At 31.0% G+C, this 25,464-nt stretch overlaps 1 protein-coding gene across 3 annotated transcripts in view; it reads left to right on the top strand.

Moving 5' to 3' along the window:
- Positions 1-24,432, top strand: part of CADM2 (cell adhesion molecule 2) — a 1,065,284-nt gene extending 1,040,852 nt beyond the window's left edge. For all 3 annotated transcript variants that reach the window (XM_074333327.1, XM_074333317.1, XM_019745437.2), the window contains 2 exons: positions 15,818-15,943; positions 16,722-24,432. In XM_074333327.1, coding sequence (XP_074189428.1) covers positions 15,818-15,943; positions 16,722-16,840 — 245 coding nt within the window. In that variant the 3' untranslated portion in view covers positions 16,841-24,432. The remainder of the gene's footprint in view (positions 1-15,817; positions 15,944-16,721) is intronic.
- Positions 24,433-25,464: the final 1,032 nt, after the last annotated feature.

Below are 25,464 nucleotides of genomic sequence, written 5' to 3'. Positions count from 1 at the left end.
TGTTAAAATTGATGAAGGTTATCACTGGAAGAATGGGGTAATGGGAGACTTTAACTTAATTTTACATATTCCTTGAACACTTGGAAATTTGTATTATGATTATGTCATTTTATTTTCAAAGTCAGAAAAAGAATTAAAAAACAGAAATACAAACACACAGCCTTCCAAGAGTGTTCACAAAATATATAGCATTTTCTGATCTATTGTTGATGTTTTCCAAGGGAAAATGTAATTAAGACTTTGAAATCCATAAATCAGACTATAACTGAAAAAAGAGAAATAATAAGTTTCTGTTACTATAGGATGGCATAACCAATAAGAAATAAATAAAATGCTTATTCTGAAATGACTTAATTTTTTTTGTTTCTTGATCAAAACTTTATTAATAGCTATTACTGTTGTCCTATCTAGTAAACTTGTAGAGGATTTTTATTTTAATTAGAAAGCTAATTTAAAAATATAAAATCATCCTATCAATAATTTCTTTTTTTTTTTTTTTTTTTTTTTTTCACTTTAAGCCAATATGGTAAAAACTAAAGCTATCTTCTGGCTATCTCATGTCGCAGTTGAGAATGTTTTTAAGTTTGGTGATCTCTATTTGGTGATTATTTGGTTTGGTGATTATTTCTATTGCTATCTCTACTATTATCTAAAATCAGGGTAGATCTTGAAAAATATCAGTTGTATAAACAAGAATAACACATATTGACTATCTACTTTGTATTGGGCACCATGCTAAGAACTTTCCATATCAAATTCCATTTCACCTGAACAACAATTCTATAAGACAAATCATTAATAAAGACTGTATTTTACAAAAGAGTGAACCAAAGTCTCAATGAGATTAAAGTAAACTGCTCAGGCTCACTCAGTTTATACTTGGTTGAATCTCTCTGCCTATAAGAGAAAATTCAATTGATATTATAATTCATTTATTGTCATATTTTATAATGAGGTTTTTTTTCTAAAAAAAGGCAAGTTTTTTAATTCTTTGGTGAAGTGTTTTAAGACTTTTTTTCTTTTTTCTTTTTTATACATACAACAGGCAACCTCACAAGTAATATAGTACTTAAAATTCCTTTTATATATAAAGTTTAAAAAAATAGTTGTCAGTGAACAAAGCTTTTAATTTAAGCATACATAAAATTTGCATATTTCATAAATGAATGGCTTGTGTTCTATTTTTTAATTTAAAAAATGAAGAAGTAGATATTAACATTTATCCTGGTGCTAAGCTGTAGCCTCATAATATGACCTTGAGAAAATAACTTAGTTTTTTTGTTATTGATGTGTTATCTGAGAAGAAAATTTGAACTCTTGGTGAATAACAGATTCTACCATGTTTCCCCAAAAAGAAGACCTAGCCGGACAATCAGCTCTAATGCATTTTTTGGAGCAAAAATTAATGTAAGACCCGGTATTATATTATATTATATTATATTATATTATATTATATTATATTATATTATATTATATTATATTATATTATATTATATTATATTATTATATAAAACCTGGTCTTATATTATAGTAAAATAAGACTGGGTCTTATATTAATATTTGCTCCAAAAGATGCATTAGAGCTGATTGTCTGGCTAGGTCTTATTTTCGGGGAAATACAGTAAGAAAGAATGCAGAAAAGGATATTTTATGTGTAGGTAGGAGATAGGAAAAGAAGGGAGATAAACAACACTCCATTTATTATAGAAATAGAAATTAACTAATTATGCTAAACTTGCAAGACTGATTATGACTACATTAGGTTTTTAGTACCAATTAGATACTGATTTATTTAGGTGATATATTTAATGCTCTCTGTGAAGGACAGTGTCTCTTCCTCTAAATTGTATGTGTATTGCTTAAGTAGAGGAAAGATATAAGGCTCTTTCATTAAAGTTCTAGAACTTTCTTAGATATTAGTGCTTCAGAAAAGTTTTAGAAGTCTATTTTTTGATCATAAGACATAGTTTAGAATATAGAGTACAGGCATTGTAATGTTGCCATTTAAATTTTTCTTCAATTTAGTTTAAATGACCTTAGTGAATGAACCTCAGAGCTTTGAGTAAGGTCTTTTCTTTCTTATGCTTGGACTACAAAGTTCTATGTAATAATTGTTAAAATGAATAGTTATATTTTATGCAAAACAGGAATTTAGGCCCAGTTCTTTTTAACAATGATGTAGGACAAAATTTTACATATAATCACACTTTATATTAACTGTTAAGAGAATTATTTTATAGGCATATCTACCACTCATTAATATTTAAGTCAATTTCCTCTGAAGAATTTGTTACAGGCTTAGTTAGTTAATTTTAAATTAAAAAAAGAAAAACACAGTCCAGTAATTTATGAAATATGCAAATTTTATGTATGTTCAAATTGAAAGTATTGTCATAACTTAAGCATGGTATGTTTTGTAAAAACTTTATTTTTATTTATTTTAGAGAAAATGGAGTTTATTTTAAACTCACAGATATGCACACAACTACTTCTGTCATATTCAGTGTCTAGATCTGCAAGCTAACTATCTAATCATTAAATTATTAATGAGGATATAGCAGCTCTTGATAGATATTAAGTATGTAAACTATGTACAATGGAGCCAGATCTTTAAGAGTTAACTACTCTGTAGTTTTACACTAAGATTTTCCTCAGAATTAATGTTAGAAAAAAAAAAAATCACTAAATTTGATACAGCCTTCTTTCAAGGTTTTTTTTTTTTTTTTCTATAGTAGGGTACATAAATCTACTCAATTGATTCAAGAATAATAAGTGACATCTGAATTGATTTCCATATTATAATATTTGAGATAAGTAGTGCATTTTTTAATTAGTTAAATTAGAAGACTGAATTTTTCTTTTAAATAAATAGTTTGAACTCTAAACATATTTTCTACATTACCTTTGTTTTGGGTCTGAATACATTTATTTGTAAACTTGCCAAGACTAGCCACCATTTATAGCTTTGGCCATTTTGGAAAATAAGTTCTGCATTATGAAGTGAGGAGGAAACTCAGGGACACTTGGTCTTTAACTCTTCTCTTCCAATATTCTCATGGAATGGTCTCAGGAGAGAACACAAAATAGAGAGAGCAAAGACTCTCTGGAAAGAAACCTTTTCTGAAATCTGGAAAAGTTGTTCATTTGTTCACATGCATATTCCTGTTCAGACATCCAGGTACTTTTTAATACATATTAGTTCTGACATATACTCTTAATAGCACATTTCACTTGTATGAAAATACTTTCATACAAGTCTAATTCAGTTTACATTGGGTTCCGTTTTCAGTTTGGAGCTTGGTACCTAAGTTATAACGAACGATAAAAGCATTTATAAAATATTTACTCTAAAATCTACTAAATTTGGTACGAAAATAGTAACTATGTTGTAAGATTGACTTATGGATACAATGAGATAATACTCACTTAAATAATAAAGTGATAAGAATAGAGCTTTTAATAAATATTAACCATTATTATTATCTTTTATGGGACAAGTGTTGTAATAAGACTTTTATACGTATCACCACATCTGATCCACGCAAAAGTTCTATGTGACTCATACTATTATATACCCTGTGTTATATACATGGAAATTGAAACAGAGAGGTTAAGTTACATGTTGATCACACAGCTAGTGCATAAAGGACCAGTAAGGAAAAGATAGGAGAGATTTAGTTTTTATTTGAACATAATTCAGTATATGAAAAATAACAAGGTTAGATTTCAGTAAGCTTAAGATTTTAATATTGAAAACATTCACAAGCCTTTCCCACTAGTATGTGACAGTCTCTCCTAAATGGTGTATACAAAGAACATGTATTTTATATTTTTTCTGAATACATTCTTTATCGTAACTGAGGAACTGGTTCAATGACCATTCATAGTACTTTAAAAAACTTATATAAACACAGATAATATGACTATTATAATTATCACCAGAACAATCAATTCAAAAATAATAATACAATGCAATTTGTTTGACTGAATGACTAGTGATATTAGTATACGTTTTAGAATTGACTGGTTTATAAAGGGAAATAATTGTAGCAGCAGTGATATTGTGTTGTTAGTGTATTGGCCAGTAAAAAATAAACATGTTTCTATAGGTGATTTAAAATGTTTATTCTTCATCACAATCATCTCTGCATATGGACAGACATCATAAACAATTGGTACGGAATAAACTTTTTATTAATAGGATGATGTTGAGTGTTATAAACATTCTTTTGTCAAACATTTATTCTTTATGTTTTCTAAGTACTTTGAACATATATCTGTCCTATTATTGTTGTTTCCTCTAAAAGTATGTTTAATTTAATTATTATCAGGTCACCTTTTTTTTTTTGTTTAGTTTAAAAAGAAATGTGCTTAAATCTAGATTTCACTCTCCTGCAGAAATCATTGCATATGATTTATGTAACCTCTAGTCTGCTTAAAAATACTTTAATTCATCTTTTTTAGATTTCCACCGAGCACATTGCCAAAACAGACATATGGCAATGTCATATACTAGTCATTTGTCTTCCCGTTTTAATGGTTGTTTCCATTTATTCATTTTATGTGTGTAGGCTGAGACCAGTGATGTGCAAAGATTTAGGTATTGTTGACACTGAAGGTAGAACAGTTCCTAGTTAGAAAGACATGAGGCAACAAAATAAAAAAAAAAAAAAATAGTAGCTTCTACAGCTCACATAAATGTAAATGAAATTGCACACTGTAGAATGAATTTGTGTATATTTTTCATGAAAATAACAAAAAACTACAAAATACAAGTTTGTTTTTACAGTCTCTAGCCTTAAACAGCTCATTATTTGATTCACATTATATTCTTTGAGTACCTATTAGATGTGACTTATGTGCACAGATTCCATATAAACTGATTTCAACAATAACTTTTGTTGAGGAACACATGTCTCCTTATTTACAAGTGTAGAAAACTGAAACTCTAAGAAGGTCAAACCAAAACTAGTACTTGGGTCTTAACAGTTCTGAGTGTGATATTATTTCAGACATTTTCTGATATTAGAGAGACTACTGTTTAATGCAGGAAAATTATACTCTATGACATATGCCTAATGAATAATTTAACTGACTTTTCCAAACAGCAAATAACACCATGCTAACTCAAAAATTTGCCTTGATTTCCTTTGGTCACAGAGATAACCTTAAAAACCACTAACATCCTTCACCTTCCTCCTGTTAATCTTCTTCTAGCTGGTCCTCCCCTCCTTTTGGTGCTAAAGGAGATTAAACATTTTGTGAAGGGTTCTTGATCCTAACACATACCTCACTCTGCTTGTTGAGAGTTCTTTCTCGATTGTTGAACTTCCTCAGAGCTGAAAAATGTCCTCATTTGAAGTAGTCAAGGAAAAACTATCTTGAGTTCACCAGAGAAAGAGCAGTGACATGGAGAGAATTATGCTAGAACTTACTTTACCCCAAAATAAGAACGTTTGTTATCATTTTTTCTTTGGGCCCAGCACATTATTAATTATTTATAATACAAGTTCATAAAATCAATTGTAATATAATTAGAAAACCTATGAGTCATGAAAAGTATAAACAGATCTTGAGAGGGGACAATTCTCAGAAGGAATCTGTTGCCCAGTGCATGAAATTAGTATGAGATGCAGCATCACTTCACTTTTGTATCTCTGACAATCATTCTACACCGCTGGAACGTTTTATAAATTGATTATCTCTCTAAGTTAAACAACCTTGAAACATTAATTTCAAAACAAAACAAATAAACAGAACAGTGATTTTATAATTATTGTCAAAATCTCTGACTAGGACGTCTATGTGCTATTATACATAGAAACTTATGGTGGCATTTGTTGTTTATCAGCTTGATGTGGAAACAAATGTAGGGTACAATAAACACACTTTTGAGAGGAAAGGCTAAGTGTTGTGCTTGCTGAGCTTCTTTCCTCCTATTATTGAAAACCTGTTGTATGACGTAGCCTTAATTTAGAACCCATAGATTTAAAGTCCCTGTACACATTGTTTATAGTTGAAATTATTCATAAATCACTGTACACACACACAAAGAACAATATATTTTCATGTTTTCTATCCTTTAGAGATTATTCTTAAGTATTTTTGTGAGAAACAGTAATTGTCCAAAAAATTAGAAGATAATAGATGACCCTTAAGTGAATGCTGTGATGTATTTCTCTCTAGGGACTTTGCTAATGTCATATACTGCCAAAGAACAGTATATTTTTCCTCCATAAATTATGTATAACTATTTCTAATGTTTTACTATAGTGACCTTCTTTCTGAAGCATTACTCTATTTAAAGAGAAAAAAAAAAGGAGGCTCGTAAGTACATAGAAAAAATTCAAATTTAATGTTAGGATCAAATTATCTAAAGCATTAAGTACAAATCTGGATGAGTCCTTTTTACTTAGCACTAATTTCTAAAATATTTAGATAGGAGCAGTCTGATTATATTTAAACACATAATTTAATACCATGAAGGAGCAGCAATCCATTGCTTAGCACAGCAAATTGGTATCAAAATTTCCAAGTTCTCTCTGCAATTCAGTATAAAAGTAAATATCTTCCATTCACTCACTCAATTTGCTTGATTCTAAGAACTGAGTAAAAGGGCTGCTACAGCTCTACCACAAGTATAGGACACAGCTTTTGTCTTCACGAAAACTTATATCTGTAGGGGAAACTAAAACTAAAGCGAGTGAATTAATTCAAGAGAAAAATCTTCTGACTGAATTAATTCAGGGTTAAATGACACGCAGAGACTGATCACTGTTGCGTGCCCTTCGCATACACAGAGGTAAAGAAGAAAGTCTTACAGGATGAAGACATAGCATGAACAGGGCCTCATTTAGCACAGATGGGCATTGAGTTTGTCTTCATGGTAGAAGAAAAGATAATACAATTAGGTGAAAAGATTAATCACTAGAAATTACCTCAACAAACTCTTATTCTCCAAATAGGAATCATCTGACATATCCTAAAGACTGACTTTCATAATTATTTTTAAAGCTTTTCAAAAATTATTTCAAAAACTTGCTTGGACAAGCTGTTTATCAGAAATTATCAATCTCTATATTAATAATAACTATGATTTTTGAGTCAATACTTTACACGACTTGAATAAAATAAGCAATATACGATACAGAAGCTGGCACTGCTTAAATACACAATAAATTTTTCTAATTTAATCCTCATCCATCAGACTCCCACCAGATTAATTTTATCCAATCTCATGTTAATATGAATCTTTCTTTGTAAAATTTCCTCCCATCTCTCAAATATTAAGGCACTTAGAATGGTGCACAGTTACCACATAACGTTCCGACAGAGTCTTTTAAAAACTTAAAAAGGAACCTATAATTTTCTGCACAGCAGTTTGTACTTTCCATCTTTCTCCCCCATATAACTAACATTTACACAATGCTTACATTACATTGTGTTGCGTATTCTTCTAAGCCCTTTTTGTATAGTAACACATTTAGTCCTTTACTACCGTGAGAAATAAGAAGTATTCACAGTGTAAAGATGAGAAGGTTAAGAAACTTGCCCAAAGTGAAAATGATAGTACTAAATGGTTTAAAGTTTGGTCTAAACAATTTTTAAATCCAGGATTTTGTGAGCAATTTCTTCCACTTTAAAAACTTGCACTGTCCTTTCTGCTTCATTCCACTGTTTCCTTCTATTTGCCTAAATAGCACAACATAGTTTCATCCCAAGGCTGATTTCATCGGATGCTCTTGACATCAATCATTACATCTTAACTACTATGAAACCCTAGTGTGTGGGTAGATGGAGGCCAGGGGTTTGCAGTGTAACTCACTACAGCACCTAATACAATGCACAACTCAATTACAGGTACTCACTAAAAGGAATTCATCTGTGCAGTCTCGGGTGTTCTATTTGTCTACAGATCATTGGCTGGGGATGAGTATGGATTATCCACTTCCCAAAATCTGTTTTCCATTGCCTTAAATTTTCACATAACTCAGGTGAGACAATACATTAAAAAGATCATTCTGTAGTTTATGTATTAGTCAGCTCAGGCTGCAAAATACAACAGATTGAGTGACCTAAACAATAGAAATTTACTATTTATCTCAGTTCTGGAGGTTAGAAGACCAACATGACGATACCAGCATGGTCGAGTTCTGGCGAAAGCCCTCTTCCTGTCCTGCAGACAGCTGCCTTTAAACTGTGTCCTCACATGGCAGAGAGAGAGAGAGAGCTTTCTGATATTTTTTTTCTCATAAGGTACTAATCTCATCATGAAGGTCATGCCATCATTACCTCATTTAAATCTAGTTTTGTCTCAAAAGTCTCATCTTCAAATACCATCACATTAGGGGTTAGAGCTTCAACATATGAATTTTGAGGGGGACATACTTTAGTCCACAGCAGTTTTTTTTAAATGAAAATTCTACTTTCTAAAGTCTTAAATATGCTGTACAAGTACATTCCCAGCAAAGAGATAGGATGTTAACTAGAAATGCTAAATATCACTTGATTGTGCTGCAGAATCACTTATATAGGGAAACTAAACTTGAAAAATCTCTATGTCTGTTTCTAAAGGTGATAATCCCAGTTATACACTTGTTTGTCTGAGTTTCACTTCATATTTTTTAACCATTTTTATTGTTAAACTGAAATTTCTCCAAGAATTTTCAATCACTTCCATAAAAGAAAACAAAAACCATGAACTCCAAACTGGGTAAGGACTATCAGTATAAGTGGTTTTATTGTTGCAGTGGCTCTTATACACTCCAGTATGCATATCATATTTTGTCCAAATTTACTCTGTTCTGCTCTCGATTCATTAACTCTTGTTCCATAACTCTGATGATTGTTACTAGAAAACCATATTTGGTGATTTTTGCATAAGAGACATTTGCTTCTCTTCACTAATTCTTCTATTCATTCCAGCTTTTCCTTTTCTATTTTTCAATATTGTCACTGAATTATATCCCCAGATTTATCAAAGATTTCTCTCAACTTAACTTTAACCTAAGGATGTAATAGCAAGTTTCTAATCTACTATTTATTTCACTACTCCTTATTTTTTCTAAATTGATAAAACTATTGATAATAAGCCCATAGTCTGAACCCTGACATTTAAACTATTTTATAGACAGTTTCTTTAGATTTTAATAAGAAAACAGAGGTTTTCATCAAACTCACAAATAAATGAATTAATATGCCTATTATAATCCATGTCCTTAGAGTTTTATAATTTTATTTAGATAGTTTTTATTAAATTTATTAGGGTGACATTGGTTAGTAAAATTATATAGGTCTCAAGCATACATTTATCATTTTTTCAGAAAATTATTAATCCAAAATTGGCTTTGAAAACGTAGTTATTTAAATATATGATGATAATTATTTATTTTAGAATGGCCTTGGAACTTAATTTCAAAACATTTACATACAATGATTTTAAATTCATTCTTGCCTACTGTTTTATTCAAACTGGAAATCAGATATAGTAACTTAATAAAAATATGTGTTGTAAAACAATTCTAATACTTGAATTAAAAACTATGTAACATTTACAATTTCTGCATGCTTTGATCTTAGAAAGTCAGATCTTTCTTTAGAATTTGTACTTATTATTTTAAGGGGGGGAAAATGATAGAGCAGATACTTGATGATAGATATCCCCAGCAGATTTCAGAGGTAGATTTATGTAATTTAGTATTTCTCCATATTAAAAATTTAAATAAAATTATACTTTAAGATTATCCTGTACTCTTGTAAATATTAGAAATTACGAATTGTAAATATTATTATTTGATTTTTTTTTTTTCTCTTTGGAGTCTTTTGTTAAGAGTTCAACAATCCTGACTGAAGGATATTAATTTAAGCTCAGAAAGATTAATTCTATAATACTGTTTGGGTTTTGTGCATTGTTAAGTAAAAGACACTGCTAATATATTACAAAATCAATTGGAATTTATTCACTCCAATGTTAACAGGCTAACTCCTGAAAATCGTGGGCTAATGCTTGAGAATAAATAATAGTCTTTAAAGATACATGATGTATTTATCTGAATAAAAATGTAGACTCAGCTATCTGTAAAGAAACTTCAGAAGGTTGTACTTAACCTTTTTATTCTATGACAGTAAGAGAGGTATGAGACAAAGGATATATGAGAGATTCCCACTGGAACTTAGACATTTAAATTATGTATTATCTCTGCATTGTTGAGATGATACTTATCTGATTCTCAATCCCAATCACTTGTTTTAATTGCTAAAAATAGAAATGAAGGACAGACTTTTAGTTCTGACAGTTATGGGGGGGGGGAATAAAAAGCATAACCAACAATGTTAGTTTCTTTTTAAATATATGTGTTAATAAGATTATTTTCTATGGAAGTCATTATATATCTAGAAATGTATCTGGAATAAGGTGAATTGATCTCAAACAAATTCTAACAGATCAAATTTTCTTAATGCACAAAAAGGGGCTATCTGAAAGTCTATTATGAAGATTATAGGCAAAAGTACATGAAATAAATCAATGAAATTTCTCATCAATAATGATTTACATCCAAAGTCTCTTTCTCGAGTCCGTCCACTATGTACAGATGTCACATCATCCATATTTTATTCACAAAGATAGGTTTTGCAGGTGGATTGATCTGCAGCATTACAGCTGAGCAGGAATGAACACCAGTATCAGAACAGAAAATCTTTGAAAATATCAAAAAAATCACACTGAATAATAAGAATGAAAATAAGTAAGGAAAATGCAAGGATTTTTTAACAAAATAAAAATTTCAATTTGCATCCAATGAAAAATATTTGCAGTAAAAGAAGAGAAAGAGTGTATGCACACACACCAAGGAAAAACATTTTCCCAGATATTTAAATGGAATTATTATATTATACTAAAGTGAAGAAAATAATAAAAAGCTACTACTTTTTATTGCAATATTATGAAACTGTTTAAAACATCTAAGTACAAGGTGCTATTAAATAGAGAGTGTAATTAAACAAAAGTCACAATAGATAACAAATTTTTTTGGAAGAAATAAGAAATGACATAAAATGAAATCAACTAAACAAAAGATAAACATGGAAAATATAACTACAACAAAATGTAAATTACTAAAATTGTTATAAAAATGGGATAGAAGAAAGGGTGTAAAACATGGAGTTTCTACCAGTGCATAATTGGATTTTCCAAGGAAGAAAATAGAAATAATAACTGTTAAAAGTAGAGTAGAAAAAAAATTCACAAGCCAAAAGTAAATGAACTAATCTGATTTTAATTTTAAAAAAAAGTTTGCAAATGAAGCAAAATTCAGACTAGAGCCAAAATAAAAATAATAATAATAATAACTTGGGTAAAATATCAAAATATAGTGGAAGAAAAAATGAAATCTGATAGCAATCATGCAGAAAAACAGGTCACTAAAAAAAGAATGGAAACTCAAAACCCTGAATATCAGATTTATTTGGGGGGTGAGGCAAAACAAATAGTCAAGATACTGACAAACTGTTCTGAATTATTAAGTCAAAAAAATGAAAATTAGAGATTTTTTAGCCAGTTGAGTGTTTAGTTGCTACAAAATAATACTTAGATATTCAAGGCTCAAGGATGTTCCTCTCATGACATTTTCTTTTGACAAGATATGCTACATACATCATGCGATGATATCTTTACTATCAAATTTTAGATAAATAGGAAGTACAAAAGTAACTCTAGATATTGAGGTGAATAAAGTGACACTGTCCAAAGGAGGATTGTGGCTAGCCCGTTTAGAGTTTTGACGCAATTCTGAGATCATCAACATCAGGATACTATTGACATTGTCCACAAAGCACTAACTAGTGCAGTAGTAAAAAAAGAAAATATAATATTTGTCTCAGTAATAGAAAGAAAAACCTTAAGAGAATAATTAAAACCCTAGTTAAACTAGTAGGAAAATTAAGTCTGATGGTCAAGAAATAAAAATGACTAATACAATCTTAACAAATACTAGACATAATGCTTTAGAAAATAAAGTATCAATGGACACAAAAGAGTGGAAATAAACAAAAGAAAGAAGGAATACAGTTTAATAAGAAATACATTTTAAAACAATATTAAAATGTTTCAAAATATTAAATATTTAAAATGTTGTTTAGAAAAGGGAAATAACATCAATGAAAACATGCGGTCATATATCCCAAAACTACACAACTTACTAAAAGACGTTAAAGATTTGGATAATGGAAGAGTCATGCTATGCTCATGGAAAATGCACTGTATATAAAAAAAAATCTCTGTATAAATTAGTAAAAATTCCAATAAACAATTTATTATATAGTTTCTTGCAAAATTATTCTGAACCTGACTTAAGACTAATCCTCCAAAGCATTAAAATGATTTTTTAAACTACAATACTAATGTAGAATTGCATACACAAATCCCTCACATAGAATAGACTAGAAAATGCAGAAACATAAAAAATATGTAGGCATTTAGTTTATGGTGACGAAAATTAGTGATGAAAACAATGATGTAGGGCCAACTATCAAATCAGAATTAAAGTTATATTTTATACGTTAGTCTCAAATTATAGACCAAGATACATTTTAGATGGAATAAAATATGATTATATAAGTGTTAAATGACAATATAAATCTATATGTATATAATCGTATCATGCCAAAAGCATTTGAAATTATGACTCACAAGTCAAACATAACACAAAAATGTGATAAATTTGATTACATAAACTTGTAATATTTCTCTATGGCTGAAAAGACCACAAATGAAGAATAAATAAAAAGAAATTGCTAAAAATGTTCATCTTTTTTATGGAGAGAGCTGTTAAAACAGAAATTTGAATGGAAAAATGGTCACACTGCATGAACAAACATTTCAAAATTAATGAATTAATATGGACAAAGTATTTAGACACATTTATGTTAACTTATAATTTAATAAGTACAAAATACTTAATACGTTTCAATATTATATTGACAATTTTTTAAAATTATAGTATCTGATGTGAGTACTATATGGGAAAAAATGTCACTCAGGTGCAGCTGGTGGAGAGTGAATTTGTACAATCTTTCTGCAATATAATTTGGCAATATTTACCAAATGATTTAAAAATTTTATACCATTTGACCCAGCAATACCACTTATCAGAATTTACCTTCAGGAAATAAGAAAGGTACAGAGACTTGTAAAGAAGAATGACTTCTCAGTTCCCCAAAAGAATGCTCAGTTCTAAGAGATATTCAGCAAGTAAAATGGATACCATGTTTCCCTGAAAATAAGACCAGGTCTTATATTAAGTTTTGCTCCAAAAGACACATTAAGGCTTATGTTCAGGGTATGTTGTCCTGAAAAATCATGCTAGGGCTTGTTTTCTGGTTAGGTCTTATTTTCGGGGAAACACGGTATAATTGGGGACTTCAGCAAGAGGTGTGATTTGAAACTGATTTCTAAAGTATCTAAGCAAGGAATAGAAACAAGGAATTTAGAGGCATGGCCATGTTTATGTTTTGCTCTTTTTGTTTTGTTTTGTTTTGAGATTTACAGCCAATGCCAGAAATTAAAGGAAATACAAGTAATATATAATAGAAAGCTAAACTAACAATACCTGCTGTAATAGATTAACTTTTTAATGCTCAGTGTTTTGAAATTTTTTTTTTTTCTCCCTCAAGCAGTTTGATGCATGTATACTTAGTTGGGCAATTTTCTTCCAGGTGAAGATTTAGTGACCCATAACCTTACTTATTATTGAATCTCTCTCATTTCAACTTGTGTCTCCTGAAGTCACCCTACGGGGTTACATGTGGGAGTATTTATTGGCTGGGCCTTTCTTCAATTGCCTAGAACACAAATCACATGGTTACATTGAACTGCAAGTGATGCTGGAAAATGCTTAGCTCTGTACACTGAAAGAAAAGGAAACATGTTTATTATCATGTAGAAATCTGTACCCCAATATACCCTTCTGATCACCAAATATGTTTTTCTTCTCGTTTCCCTCACACAAACCACTGCCATTCCCCCTCCAAAGAGATAACCTAAAGACCTACCAAGCAAATACATTCAACCCAAAGACCAAGACCATAGATATGTGCAATCCTCTTCTTCATATCTGGATGCATAGTTAAGGGACAAATGAACCAAAAGACAAGTTATCAATGATCTTCTCCACTTATATACAAAGTACAATGATAGAACAGAGCTAGGAGTAGCGCTGCTTTTTACAAATGCTCTCATTTAGAAATAAAGGAAGAATGGCAGACACTGAGTTGTCACTGATCCATAGCAATTATGGGAACATAGGGGACTGGCGTTAAAACATCCCTGTGCCTTAGCAATAGCTGTAGTTCTTGCAGAAACTGGATGCTCTTGTGTTCATTTTTTTCTTTTCTTTTCACTTCCCCAATTCTACCCTGTGGGAAATTCAACCTTGTCAGTCATACTCCATGCCACATCTGAAGTGAGTGTTCAGGAATATATCCTCCATGGTGACTGCACAGCTTTTATAGTCCACTTCTTTCTTTCACCAATTTTGGGAGGGTCCAGATTGAAGCTTGAAATAGACTTTTTTTTTTTCCTTTCTATCTAGACATATGTTTCTTTGGCATAATAGTTCTATAAAAAACACAGTAGACTCCTAATCTATGTGTCATATTCATGTACCTACAGCCATAATCCAAGATCTTTTGGAGGCATAACTGCCAAGCCTCACTTATTGCTTCACTTTTCCCCTCTAAATCGCTCTCTTAGAATATAAGCAGCTGCTATGAGGCGGTCTACAGGCTTGGGAGGGTAGGCAGTACATGCAATCTGATCTTTGCTATAGGGCTGGTGGATATTGTTGCTCAAAGCTTCCCTCGCTTTTATCCCTTACTATGCAACTTCTATGAGTAATTGATTTTCCAAGCTTTTGAAGACCCAAATGTCTGGGCTTTCTTTTGATCTTTTCCATTTCTGCCTAAAAATTCTATATTTTACTGGGCTCATGTCTTTCCTGTAATATCTTACTAATGGCAGAAAGTAAAAGTATATTATTAATCTATATCTTTCCAACCACTTCCTTTGACACTACAAGTTCAACAGGTACTTTATCCTCAATTTTGAGTATTCATTTTTCACCTCCTCTCAATAACACTTAACACAGTTTTTAACAACACCCTCTTCTCCTCAAAATGCATTCTTTTTTTTTTTATATCAACAGTAGTGTACTCTCCAGGACCTTTCCTACCTCCCTGTTCTCTCCTGCTGAGTCTCTTCAGCTGTAAGCAGTTCCTCTTCCTAGACTTTAAGTATGGGAGTTTTTCAGGGCTCAGTTTTCAGACCTTTCCTTCTCTCTATCTAGACTCACTCTCATCCCAAGTTTATCAATATGCATAGCTTTAAATAATATGTATAATGATAAATCCCAATTTATCATCTCCAGTTCCAGCCTTTCCTGTGACATAATTTTATTTTTAAAATGGTATGGTTGTGTTCCTTACACTAAAACGTGCATACACATATTTTCAGATGGAGAAGAGGAAGGAAAGGCATAAAACTATGCAAAATTATGTATGTGTATTTGTTTATCTAGTCTCTCTTTAAAATGTAAATTTAGTAGCAACAGTGATTGATGTGGCAAATAGTCTATCCCCAAGTATCTTGTCCATTATGGATACACAATGAACATGCGTTGACTAGGTGATTGGTGTGATACACATGGATGAAAATTTATTTTAATAGAAATGTACTCATTTGAAATAACTCCTTCTAATGCATATATAAACTCTATGACCAAATGACACACTAACTTAAGCAATATTTTCTTCTCTTTTCTAGACCCCAATGCTCTGGCTGGCCAGACTGGACCTGATCATGCTCTTATAGGAGGAATAGTGGCCGTAGTTGTATTTGTCACTCTGTGTTCTATATTTCTGCTTGGTCGATATCTGGCAAGACATAAAGGTAGGTTATAATTAATAAAGTATTCTTAACTCCGACAAAAAATTCTAAAGGCTAGCTTCACCATGAAATATCTTAGTGTGCACATGCAAGAGAGACAGAGAGACAGAGAGAGACATACTAAATTATTTCAGGTAATTCTTGATTATTTTATTCAACTTTAAAGTTAAATTGGCTTAGGAAAATAATTGTCAAAGGTCACAGAGTGAGTCACTGGTTCAGAAAAAAAAAAGGAAATTAGCTCGTAATTTATCTCTAGAACTGAAATTCAACTATAACATTAAGCATTTGGTCAATGTTCTGTTTGTAGGTTTATGGATACACATGTGGCCATCTTAGTACGGAAAATATGTGTGTTCTTGTAATGAGCTAGGTAGCAAACTATTGATACAATCTACTTTTAAATGGAATTACCAAAATGAATGGTGACACATGTGATGTGATCATTAGCAACATCTTAACAAAGGATCCTGATAGCTACAGCTGTCTGGATCACATGGTCTGTATCCCTCATTAAAGAAATCAAAGTGCTCATTACCCATCCCCGTTTGGCTGTTGCCTCCAGTTAATCTGACCCCAGCTTCATCTGCTTTTTACCTGAAAACTGAAACAAACTGTGTAACTTCAGCAAAGTGAATTGTGTGGTTTATGATGCCTCAGAATATGTTTTAACATGTAAGAAAACTGACATAAGTTTTTCTTTTTCCTAAATGAATATAGCTTTAAGGCTGGCTATTTACCAGTCTCACAGAACTAACATCTTTTTCTTCCAATACAACAGGAACGTATTTAACAAATGAAGCTAAAGGAGCTGAAGATGCACCAGATGCTGACACAGCCATTATCAATGCTGAAGGCAGCCAAGTCAATGCTGAAGAGAAAAAAGAGTATTTCATTTAAAATGCAGGCCAAGATTCTGAGTTTTACTTACCAGGCTGGCTGCTGGAGAAAACTGGCTATCATCCTTCAGAATTCATTTCTACCATCTTCTGCTACCTTTATTAACTCCCATACTGTACTGCTATCAGTAGCCAGTGTATACCAACAATCAGCTGTCGAAAACATCATTCTTTAATTACTGTACCATTCATAATGCAGGACATTTCTTACTGCCTAAATCCCACACCATTGCTCTTTTAACATACAGTGCTTGAATATACAGCCTTAACAATGTTAATCATTTCCTTGGATCATGATATTGAATTGTTTTTATACATTGAAAAATGTATGCAGAGTTGTTGTTTTCCCCCCTCATTTTTCCCCTTTTAAATCATACATAGACTTTGTCATTTTGCCATTGGACAGCTTTCACAAAGAACAGGATTAGTTAAAGAGATAATGTGCTTAAGTTTAATCAGACATTAGAGGTTTACAATGTTTTCTATGTGTCTCTCTTTAAGACATGCTTGAAAACGTATGCCCTAGAAAACACAAACTCAAAACACTGTAGTATAGATTCTGCAATGTTTGAGATATACTGGTAAAGCTGTATCAATTTGCTATTTAAAAATGTAGTACTTGATACAGGAGCCATGTGTATGAGTTGCAATCATGTCACAGTATCTTATGTAATTATATAGATCCAACCATTAGCTTATTATAGCTTCGTTTACCAATAAATTGTTACAGACATTTTACTGCTTTGGAAATCACACAGATTCCATTCATTTCTCTAATTTGACTCTATAATTTATTTGCTCCTCAAAGACTCACCTACCTAAACAAAATTGAAGTATCCATAGGGCACAATTTTGAGACATTTTAGTATCTGTATATAGTGCATATAATAAATCCAATTAAACATTATTTGATACATATTTAACTTTTTTGGCTGTAGGTAATTCAGTCATAAGTAAGCATTTTCTAATGTCCATTATATCCCTTTAGATATTACTTAAGCCAATATTATAAGTAGATAACATGTATTAGTATTTTGTCTGTATGTCCTAGCACTGTTCAACAACAAACTTTTCTAGTTCTTGTTAGTTTTTATTTGTTATACAATGGAAGCACAATGTTATAAGGGAAGGTAATTTTAAGCTAACAACCAGTGCACAGCCTCAGGTTTTAAATTACAACCACAGTTGAATAATAACCTAAACATAAATTCTTAGTTTGCTAAAAATTTACAAATTTTAATTTTAGCAGTTCCAGAGCTGCTTATCTATGTTGGTTTGCCAAAAAGAAGTGTTTAAGATATGTTTTCTGTATAAATGAACTAATTCTTTATATTCAATTCCTGTCTATGCATTTTGTGAGGTACACACTTATGAAACAGTGAGTGATAGAGAATTTCTGCCATGCTTTTAACTCCAAGGTGAAAGTCTCTTTCTCTGGATTATTTCTGAAATTTTGGTGTAGTTAACCATTAAGAAATGCTGTATTCTTAAATATGACACAGAGTCAATCTGAAGTCTTATTATTTCTTCTAGTGAGATACAATATTGTTAGATTAGTTCTCATTAAATTTATTATATGCTAAAATTTAAAAATCCAGTTAGATAAAAATTATTTTCCCATTCACAAGCATTGCACCTTTAAGAAGAAAACAAATATAACAATATGGTAGCTATACTTGTGATGTCTGACAGCATGATGGCCTTTGTTTTGGAAAATTATATCTTGGAATTTATTTTGGGGAAATGAGAATGGTTGAGTACGACATCGCGTGTTAATATCAAATGAAAGACAAGGGTGCTGTATCGTAGATTATTTATCAGAAAAGTATACATCTTTTAAACACAGTGTTAGAATTTTAAATTTTTTTTGATTGTTGAAGCATTTATCTTGTTGATTCCTTACAAAAGAAAAAAAGGACGATGTCAGTCGAGCAGCACTTTTTCAGAATATACAGAACATAAATAATATGATGTGGTTGAGTGTTAACATAATAAATCATATACAGTATGACATTTTAAGGAAATAAGTCTGCATTGATGTGATTGCATGCTTGTTTTTACAGTTCAATTCATACCATCTGTGGAAAAATGCAATAATATGTTAATATAGTATGGTAGTTTGAGAGAATCAGGTAGGTGCTACTAGACACATTGAAACTAGAATAGGTTTATAAACTGTTCATATCTTTCAATGCATAATCTTTAGAAAGACTCCACAAAGCAAAATTCATCCTGTTAGTACAAATGGAAAGGTTCTTGTTACAGAAGTAAGTTGTATAAACTGCATCATCAATTACTATTTAAAGCCTAATTTCAGGATGCACTTACAAAATTGCTACTCTTCATAGATGCTGTATTTACATCCCTCTTCATTTTGTCCATATTATACTTGGCTCCAACTGCTAAATTGTTGCCTAAATAACTCAATCATTATTTATAACACTGTAAAATTAGAAATCCCAAATGGTTGCATTTCAAGATTTTTTATTCTTTAACCCTTCAGAGTACTATATAACACAATTAGAACTGTTTACAAGACACTAACTGGTATATTATGATTTGTGGGCTATAAGCAAATATTTTGCCAGTGAAAATAGATAGATTTGAATTAGGTATCATTTTTAGTTACTAAAATAAAATAGGAGTAGAGTCACGTTTTCCTATCTTTAAACATTTTTTGATTCCCACCAAACAAGGAAATAAATTGTAAAAATTCTGCCATTTCCGTAAAAATCAGAAAAGAAATGAAATACATTTGTAATGGAACCATGTCAACTATCTGAAATGTGTACACTTGTATGCACCGAGAGCCAAATTCTGTCTCTGCTTAGTGAGCACAGTACCTACAGAACTCAGTGGAAGGAGTGCGCACGCGAGCGTGCACACACACACACACACATACACACACACACACACACACACACACACACACACACACACACACCTAGTACAATATGGAACATTATTCTTTACCAAAAGTAGCTATTCTCTGCCAGTGTACTGTTTACAGTGTAAATTGAGTGTCCTCCATCAAAAAGTGTAAGCAGAATTTTTTTTTTCCATTTTTGAATGTCCTAGATAGAATGATTATCAAAATTAGGAAGGCAATGAGAGTTTGTGAGAGCTAAAGCAAAACACAGAGAGCATGAGCAAGGTATTTGTGTGTGTGTATGTGTAAGTGTGAGAGAGAGATTGATTGATTGATTTCAACTTCTTTTCTTTTACCAGAGAATTCAAGAAGCAGTTTAAGGAACCTGATATTGGAGTTTAATCTAGAAACTGGATGATCTCATATTGATTCAAGATACTTAATCTTGCATTGAAACCCCACAATTAAAATAACAAATAGAGAAAGAAAAGTAACTTTCCTAAATATGGCAAAGAAGCTAACACCTCATTTATTTTTATTTGTAAAAAATATAAATATCTCAATTAAAAGGACAGGCTCACTTGTAATTATGTACTCATGATTGTAATAGCATTGAGATTCCATATAGGCACATGTACAGCAACGGTTTGACAGTGATGGTTCTTCCATGTAATATAGCAGTTATCGTGTAATTTAGTGCCACTTATTGCAAAGTGTTACCAAGGGGAACATTTGAAATACTTTTGCTTTTTCTTTGGACTTAAGGATAATTTAAGGAATGATAAATAAGAAATTGCATATTATGGTTTTAATTGTGGAGAAAATTCAAAACCTCATATCTTACTTCAACTTCCTGGTCATATTGCTAATTACTTAGAACCCTCTAAAAATGCCCAATATTAGCCTCCTTTGCAAATTTAATCTGTGATGAATATACAAGACAAAACAAACAAATAAGTAAAAAACAAATGGCAACGACAACTAAGATAAATGAAACACTTAATGAGAATTACTGAGTAATGCTTTTATTAAGTGGCACAAAGTACACACTAAAAACTATGCAAAATATAGGTAACTACAGTGTACGTACATGTAAGTATCTTGTACTTGCTGTGTATGGATGTTCGAAACCCATGTAATTATAATATGCATTTTGAATATTGGGAAAGAGGAAATCTTAGTGTAGAAAATAGAATTTGTTTTGAAATATACACTGGCAATATTGAAATATACTCAGTGCAATATCTGCAATTCTATTGCTGGATACTTAACGCAAAGGGATTTTAAAGAATTCTTCAACGAGATCCAAGAGGTTGCTAATCTTCACCTCTCACATACTAAAGCATTAATTAAAAATACAACTGATTCAGTAACACATTAAGTTTTTCTTACTTGATCATTAATGTGACATAATAAAATTATTTGCCCTAGTTTTTAGCATTATGGGAGAGAAAGAAACTTTGATTTATATGTAATTGAATTTGGAATTCTTAAACTTCCTTTGAAATGTGTGTATGTTTTAATGAATTGTGGCACTTTTAATATAAATACAAACTTATTCAATCAAATGCACAGGTTACCTTTAGTAGTTAAAGTCGCTATATCTTACTGAAAAATTTTTGTATCTTTTCTTTTTCTATTCATTTTTTTTTTCCTTTCTCTCCCTATTCTACTCCAAGCATGCCCTTTGCACTTATACCCTTCCAAAGTCAATGGATTGAAAGTAGCAAGATTATAAAGAGAGCAAAAGGGGACAACATATAAGAATGAGTTCTAAACTCATCAGCATTTTTATGTATTGAGATTATGAATATTGAATGCAATAGTTGTTAGATATAGCTGGTAAGTTCTCTGCCATGCATACTTACAATAATCCTTCTACCTCTCACTTTTAACATGGGCTATGATACTTCAATATAAATAGAAGAAATAATTATTTACAAGATATCCCAGGAAGCACTCTTTTGGGGTTATCATAACAGTATGCTCCCCGCCCCCTGGGAAATCTCAAAAGCCGACTTCCTTTAGTGTATTCAACAGAGTATGGATCTGCATTTGTTTTTCCTTTTGTAGCATTAACTTTTCCTATAGGCAAAATATTATAACTTTATAAAGACAGTTCTTCTCATGCCTATTTAATATTTCAATGCAATAGTAATACAATTGTGTTGATTTTTTGAAAAGATAATTTAAATGGCAACACTTTGCAATCCAATCTATTTATTTAATATTTAAAATACAACACATTCTTATGAGTTGATGTTGTGTTTTTAAGTAAAAATTATGTATATGATTTGTTTTCCCAAGCAGTGTTAACTATGTAAGACAAAAATTTAAGTATTTAAGACTGCCTCCTTGTTAGCAAATAATCTCTGAATAATGAATGCAAAGTATTGCCAAAAATGTCCACTCTGTCTGCATAGACGTCATATGAATTTTTCAAGTGATGTAATTTAATCATTCTAAAAGGAAATGACACTTTAAAAGCAAATTTTCCTCTTGGAAGAAAAAAATACAGAAAATATTCAAATTATGACTGAATCTATACTATATGCATAAAGTTAAAGTAAGATATTTCTATATTGTGTGGTTATGTTACAAATAATATTTGATCTAATCTTTATCATTTTCTTCCGTATATGTGTACGTGTATATACGTGTACATGTATGCTAGTTACAAGATATATGGTTATTTTGGAGAGAATAAGCCCAAATATGAAAAAGATGTAAAAACAAAAACATTATTTTCCCCCTAGGAAATATGCTGTATATTTCAAAAGAAGAAAAGTTAAAAGATATTTGAAGATTGCAAGGGCAAAAGAAAAACCTACCAGGGCTCAGCACTTAAGCACTTTTCCCACATTCAGGGTCAGAACAGCAGTGATTCCTACTCAGATTTAAAGTGCGGTATGAAATGCCACATTACACTTCTCTTACACACAGTACTGTCAAACCTCAAAAGTTTTCTTTCTTTAGATGCTTTTCCTTGTACATGATACTAGTAGACACTCTTCTCTTTATATTTGCTGATAGTGAAACTTAATATGCAATAAAATATGTGATGATTGAAAGCAGTGGTCACCAGTTGGTTAAAAAAAAAAAGATACTATGAAATGTAAACTGAATGATCTCTCTATCTTTTTTGCTTTTCTCTGTTTCTACTGTATTGAATTCTTCTCATAAATAGAAAAAATAATTTAGAAATTTTTTAAAACTAGTATTCTTTCTCCTTATATAAATGTATAAAATTTTAATCTCTTGACAAATTTATTCAACTGTACCTGCTGTACTTATTGTAGATTCAATGATGCAGTCATGTAGTAATGCAAGGATGTGTGAGTTTGGGAATACTAAACTATTTTTTTTCATATTCAGTTCACATCAATATTTGTGAATTGGTTGTTTAGCTTTTCATTCAACCAAAAAATATTCCCTCAAGAAAGCTCCATTTTTATCATAAATATTTCAATATAATCAACATTGGAACAAGTCTGCCATGTTAAAAAGAATTTAAAGACTTATCTCTGAAAATTGTTACCCTGAAATGCAGGTGTTCCCAGTAATGCAGCTTCAAAAATAAAATGTTCTATTTATATGATGTGAAATTCATAACTTTTGGAAGGGTATATTTAGGACAGCATAAAAATAAATTCTGTGCTGTAAGGAAAATCCACCAAAATCAAGCATAGTGCACAATTATTGAATCTACTGTTATCATTAACATTTTCAAAAAAACAAAATGCATATTGTAATATTAGGTACATGACACTTGCATGTTGATATGCCTATATACTTACAAAGTATTCAATGTGTACTTAGTGGCGCTTAAAATATGTCATGTACAACTCTTATAAACATCCTTACAGGGTTCCCATTTGCACTTCATCTTTCAGTAAAGTCTTGTCAGAAAAAAAAAATTGTCTGATACATATGGAAAAATAAAATTTGAATTTTAGTTATCTGTTGGACATTACTGAATTGTCTATTCATTTAGTTCATTTTCTTAGGCATGAAAACAGACATTGAAAGATGGAACTTTCTTTTTTCCCACTGACAGGTTATAAAAGATGTTACAAAACATATCCCTTTAAGCCAAATACATAATTTTGCATATCTATTTTGAACTGCATACATCACTCATTCATTTTAGATTTTCTCAACGATGCCATTTTGTAAATTTAAAAATGGAAGTTTTAAAATTTAAGCGGTAGTAAAACAAATGTTATCTTATTTGTACAACATTTAGTTGTTACTCCTTGGAATATATGAACCTTGTAATATGCTGACTAAGGGTTAAAAAAATGTTGCTGACTTAGGGAAATTTGCTTGAGATTGCCAAAATTTCAAAACTCTGTAATTTTACATTCACTTATGTCTGTTTACTAATGTTGACTATGAACACAAGCAAAAATACCTAAACCTATTTTTTTTAATTTTCACACTCTAACCAGTATTACATATTTCAACTACCTAAGATAATGCAATTAATAATATATCTATCCTAAGCTCATGCCAATAAGAATTTGAGATAAGCTTTTAAATTTATGGAAGATTTTCTTTGTGTCTTTGGAAGTTCACTTACCATAAGGTATTTTATAGTCTAAATAACAGATTTTGTTATACAGGGTAAGCCAAAGGCTGTACAAGAATTAGTGTCATTGGGTCTGATGTTTATGTTAGACCATGAAATATTCCATTAAAATTTATCTGTAAATACAAGGCAAGATTTTGTATCTGGTTTATTTTGTTAAGTAACATTTTATTTATTTTAATCCATTTTTCCTAGCAAAAGAAACCCTGAGATGCATGTTAGCAAATTTGATACTGTCTTGAAGATCAAATTCAACACATCTGAAAGAAAATGATGACATTCAAAATAACACATTCATAGACATGATCTTTTTTGTTGTTGTGATACCCAAAATGCCCACTCTTACTCAGCTTTATAACCACATACACATATGGCACTCATGCTTCCTAGATAAATTAATTCTATGTTTTCATAGTGGCAATTGTTTTTTCTGTCAAAATATTCATCAGCATTTTTTAAATCAAGAGGCATACTGAAAATTCTACTTAATATAATTCACTAAAGGATAGAGTTAAGTCTGAGGGTCCTTAATTAATAATTGCATAGTGGTTTTAGTCCAAGATAGGTACCTTCATTACATGACAATCTTGGGAGGATGCTAAAAACAACTGCACACCCCTTTTAAAACAAGAAGTTCCAGGAAATACATAGATGTAATTTTTTTCAAACCATAATTTATTTGTTTTGTGAACTTTCAGGATACCTTTTCTCCCCTAATGTTGTGAAGCCTAGCAAATAAAAGTATATAGAAAAGAGATTAAAGGACAAAAGTAGTTTCCTGGTTGCATTTTAAATGCCACTTCATGCTACTCTACACTGCATGGTATTTAATCAAACCAGAACTGTTGAACACCTACTACGTACTGCATTTCCCTGAAAATAAGACTGGGTCTTATATTAATTTTTGCTCCAAAAGATGCATTAAGGCTTATTTTCAGGGGATGTCTTATTTTTTCATGTCCAGCAATCTACATTTATTCAAATACAGTCATGTCATCTTCTTCTGGAACATCGTCATCATGTACTAAATGTGTGCATCTGGCTGATGATCTTAACTGGGGCTTATTTTCAGGGTGGGTCTTATTTTCGGGATAGGTCTTATTTTCGGGGAAACATGGTATCAAGTCAGTTCACCTAAAGAATGACTCCAAGAGAGTGAATATAG

Source organism: Rhinolophus sinicus, linkage group LG01 (genome assembly GCF_036562045.2).
Source record: "Rhinolophus sinicus isolate RSC01 linkage group LG01, ASM3656204v1, whole genome shotgun sequence".
In the NCBI taxonomy this organism is placed as follows: Eukaryota; Metazoa; Chordata; class Mammalia; order Chiroptera; family Rhinolophidae; genus Rhinolophus; species Rhinolophus sinicus.
This window is presented reverse-complemented; position numbering and strand designations above follow the sequence as displayed.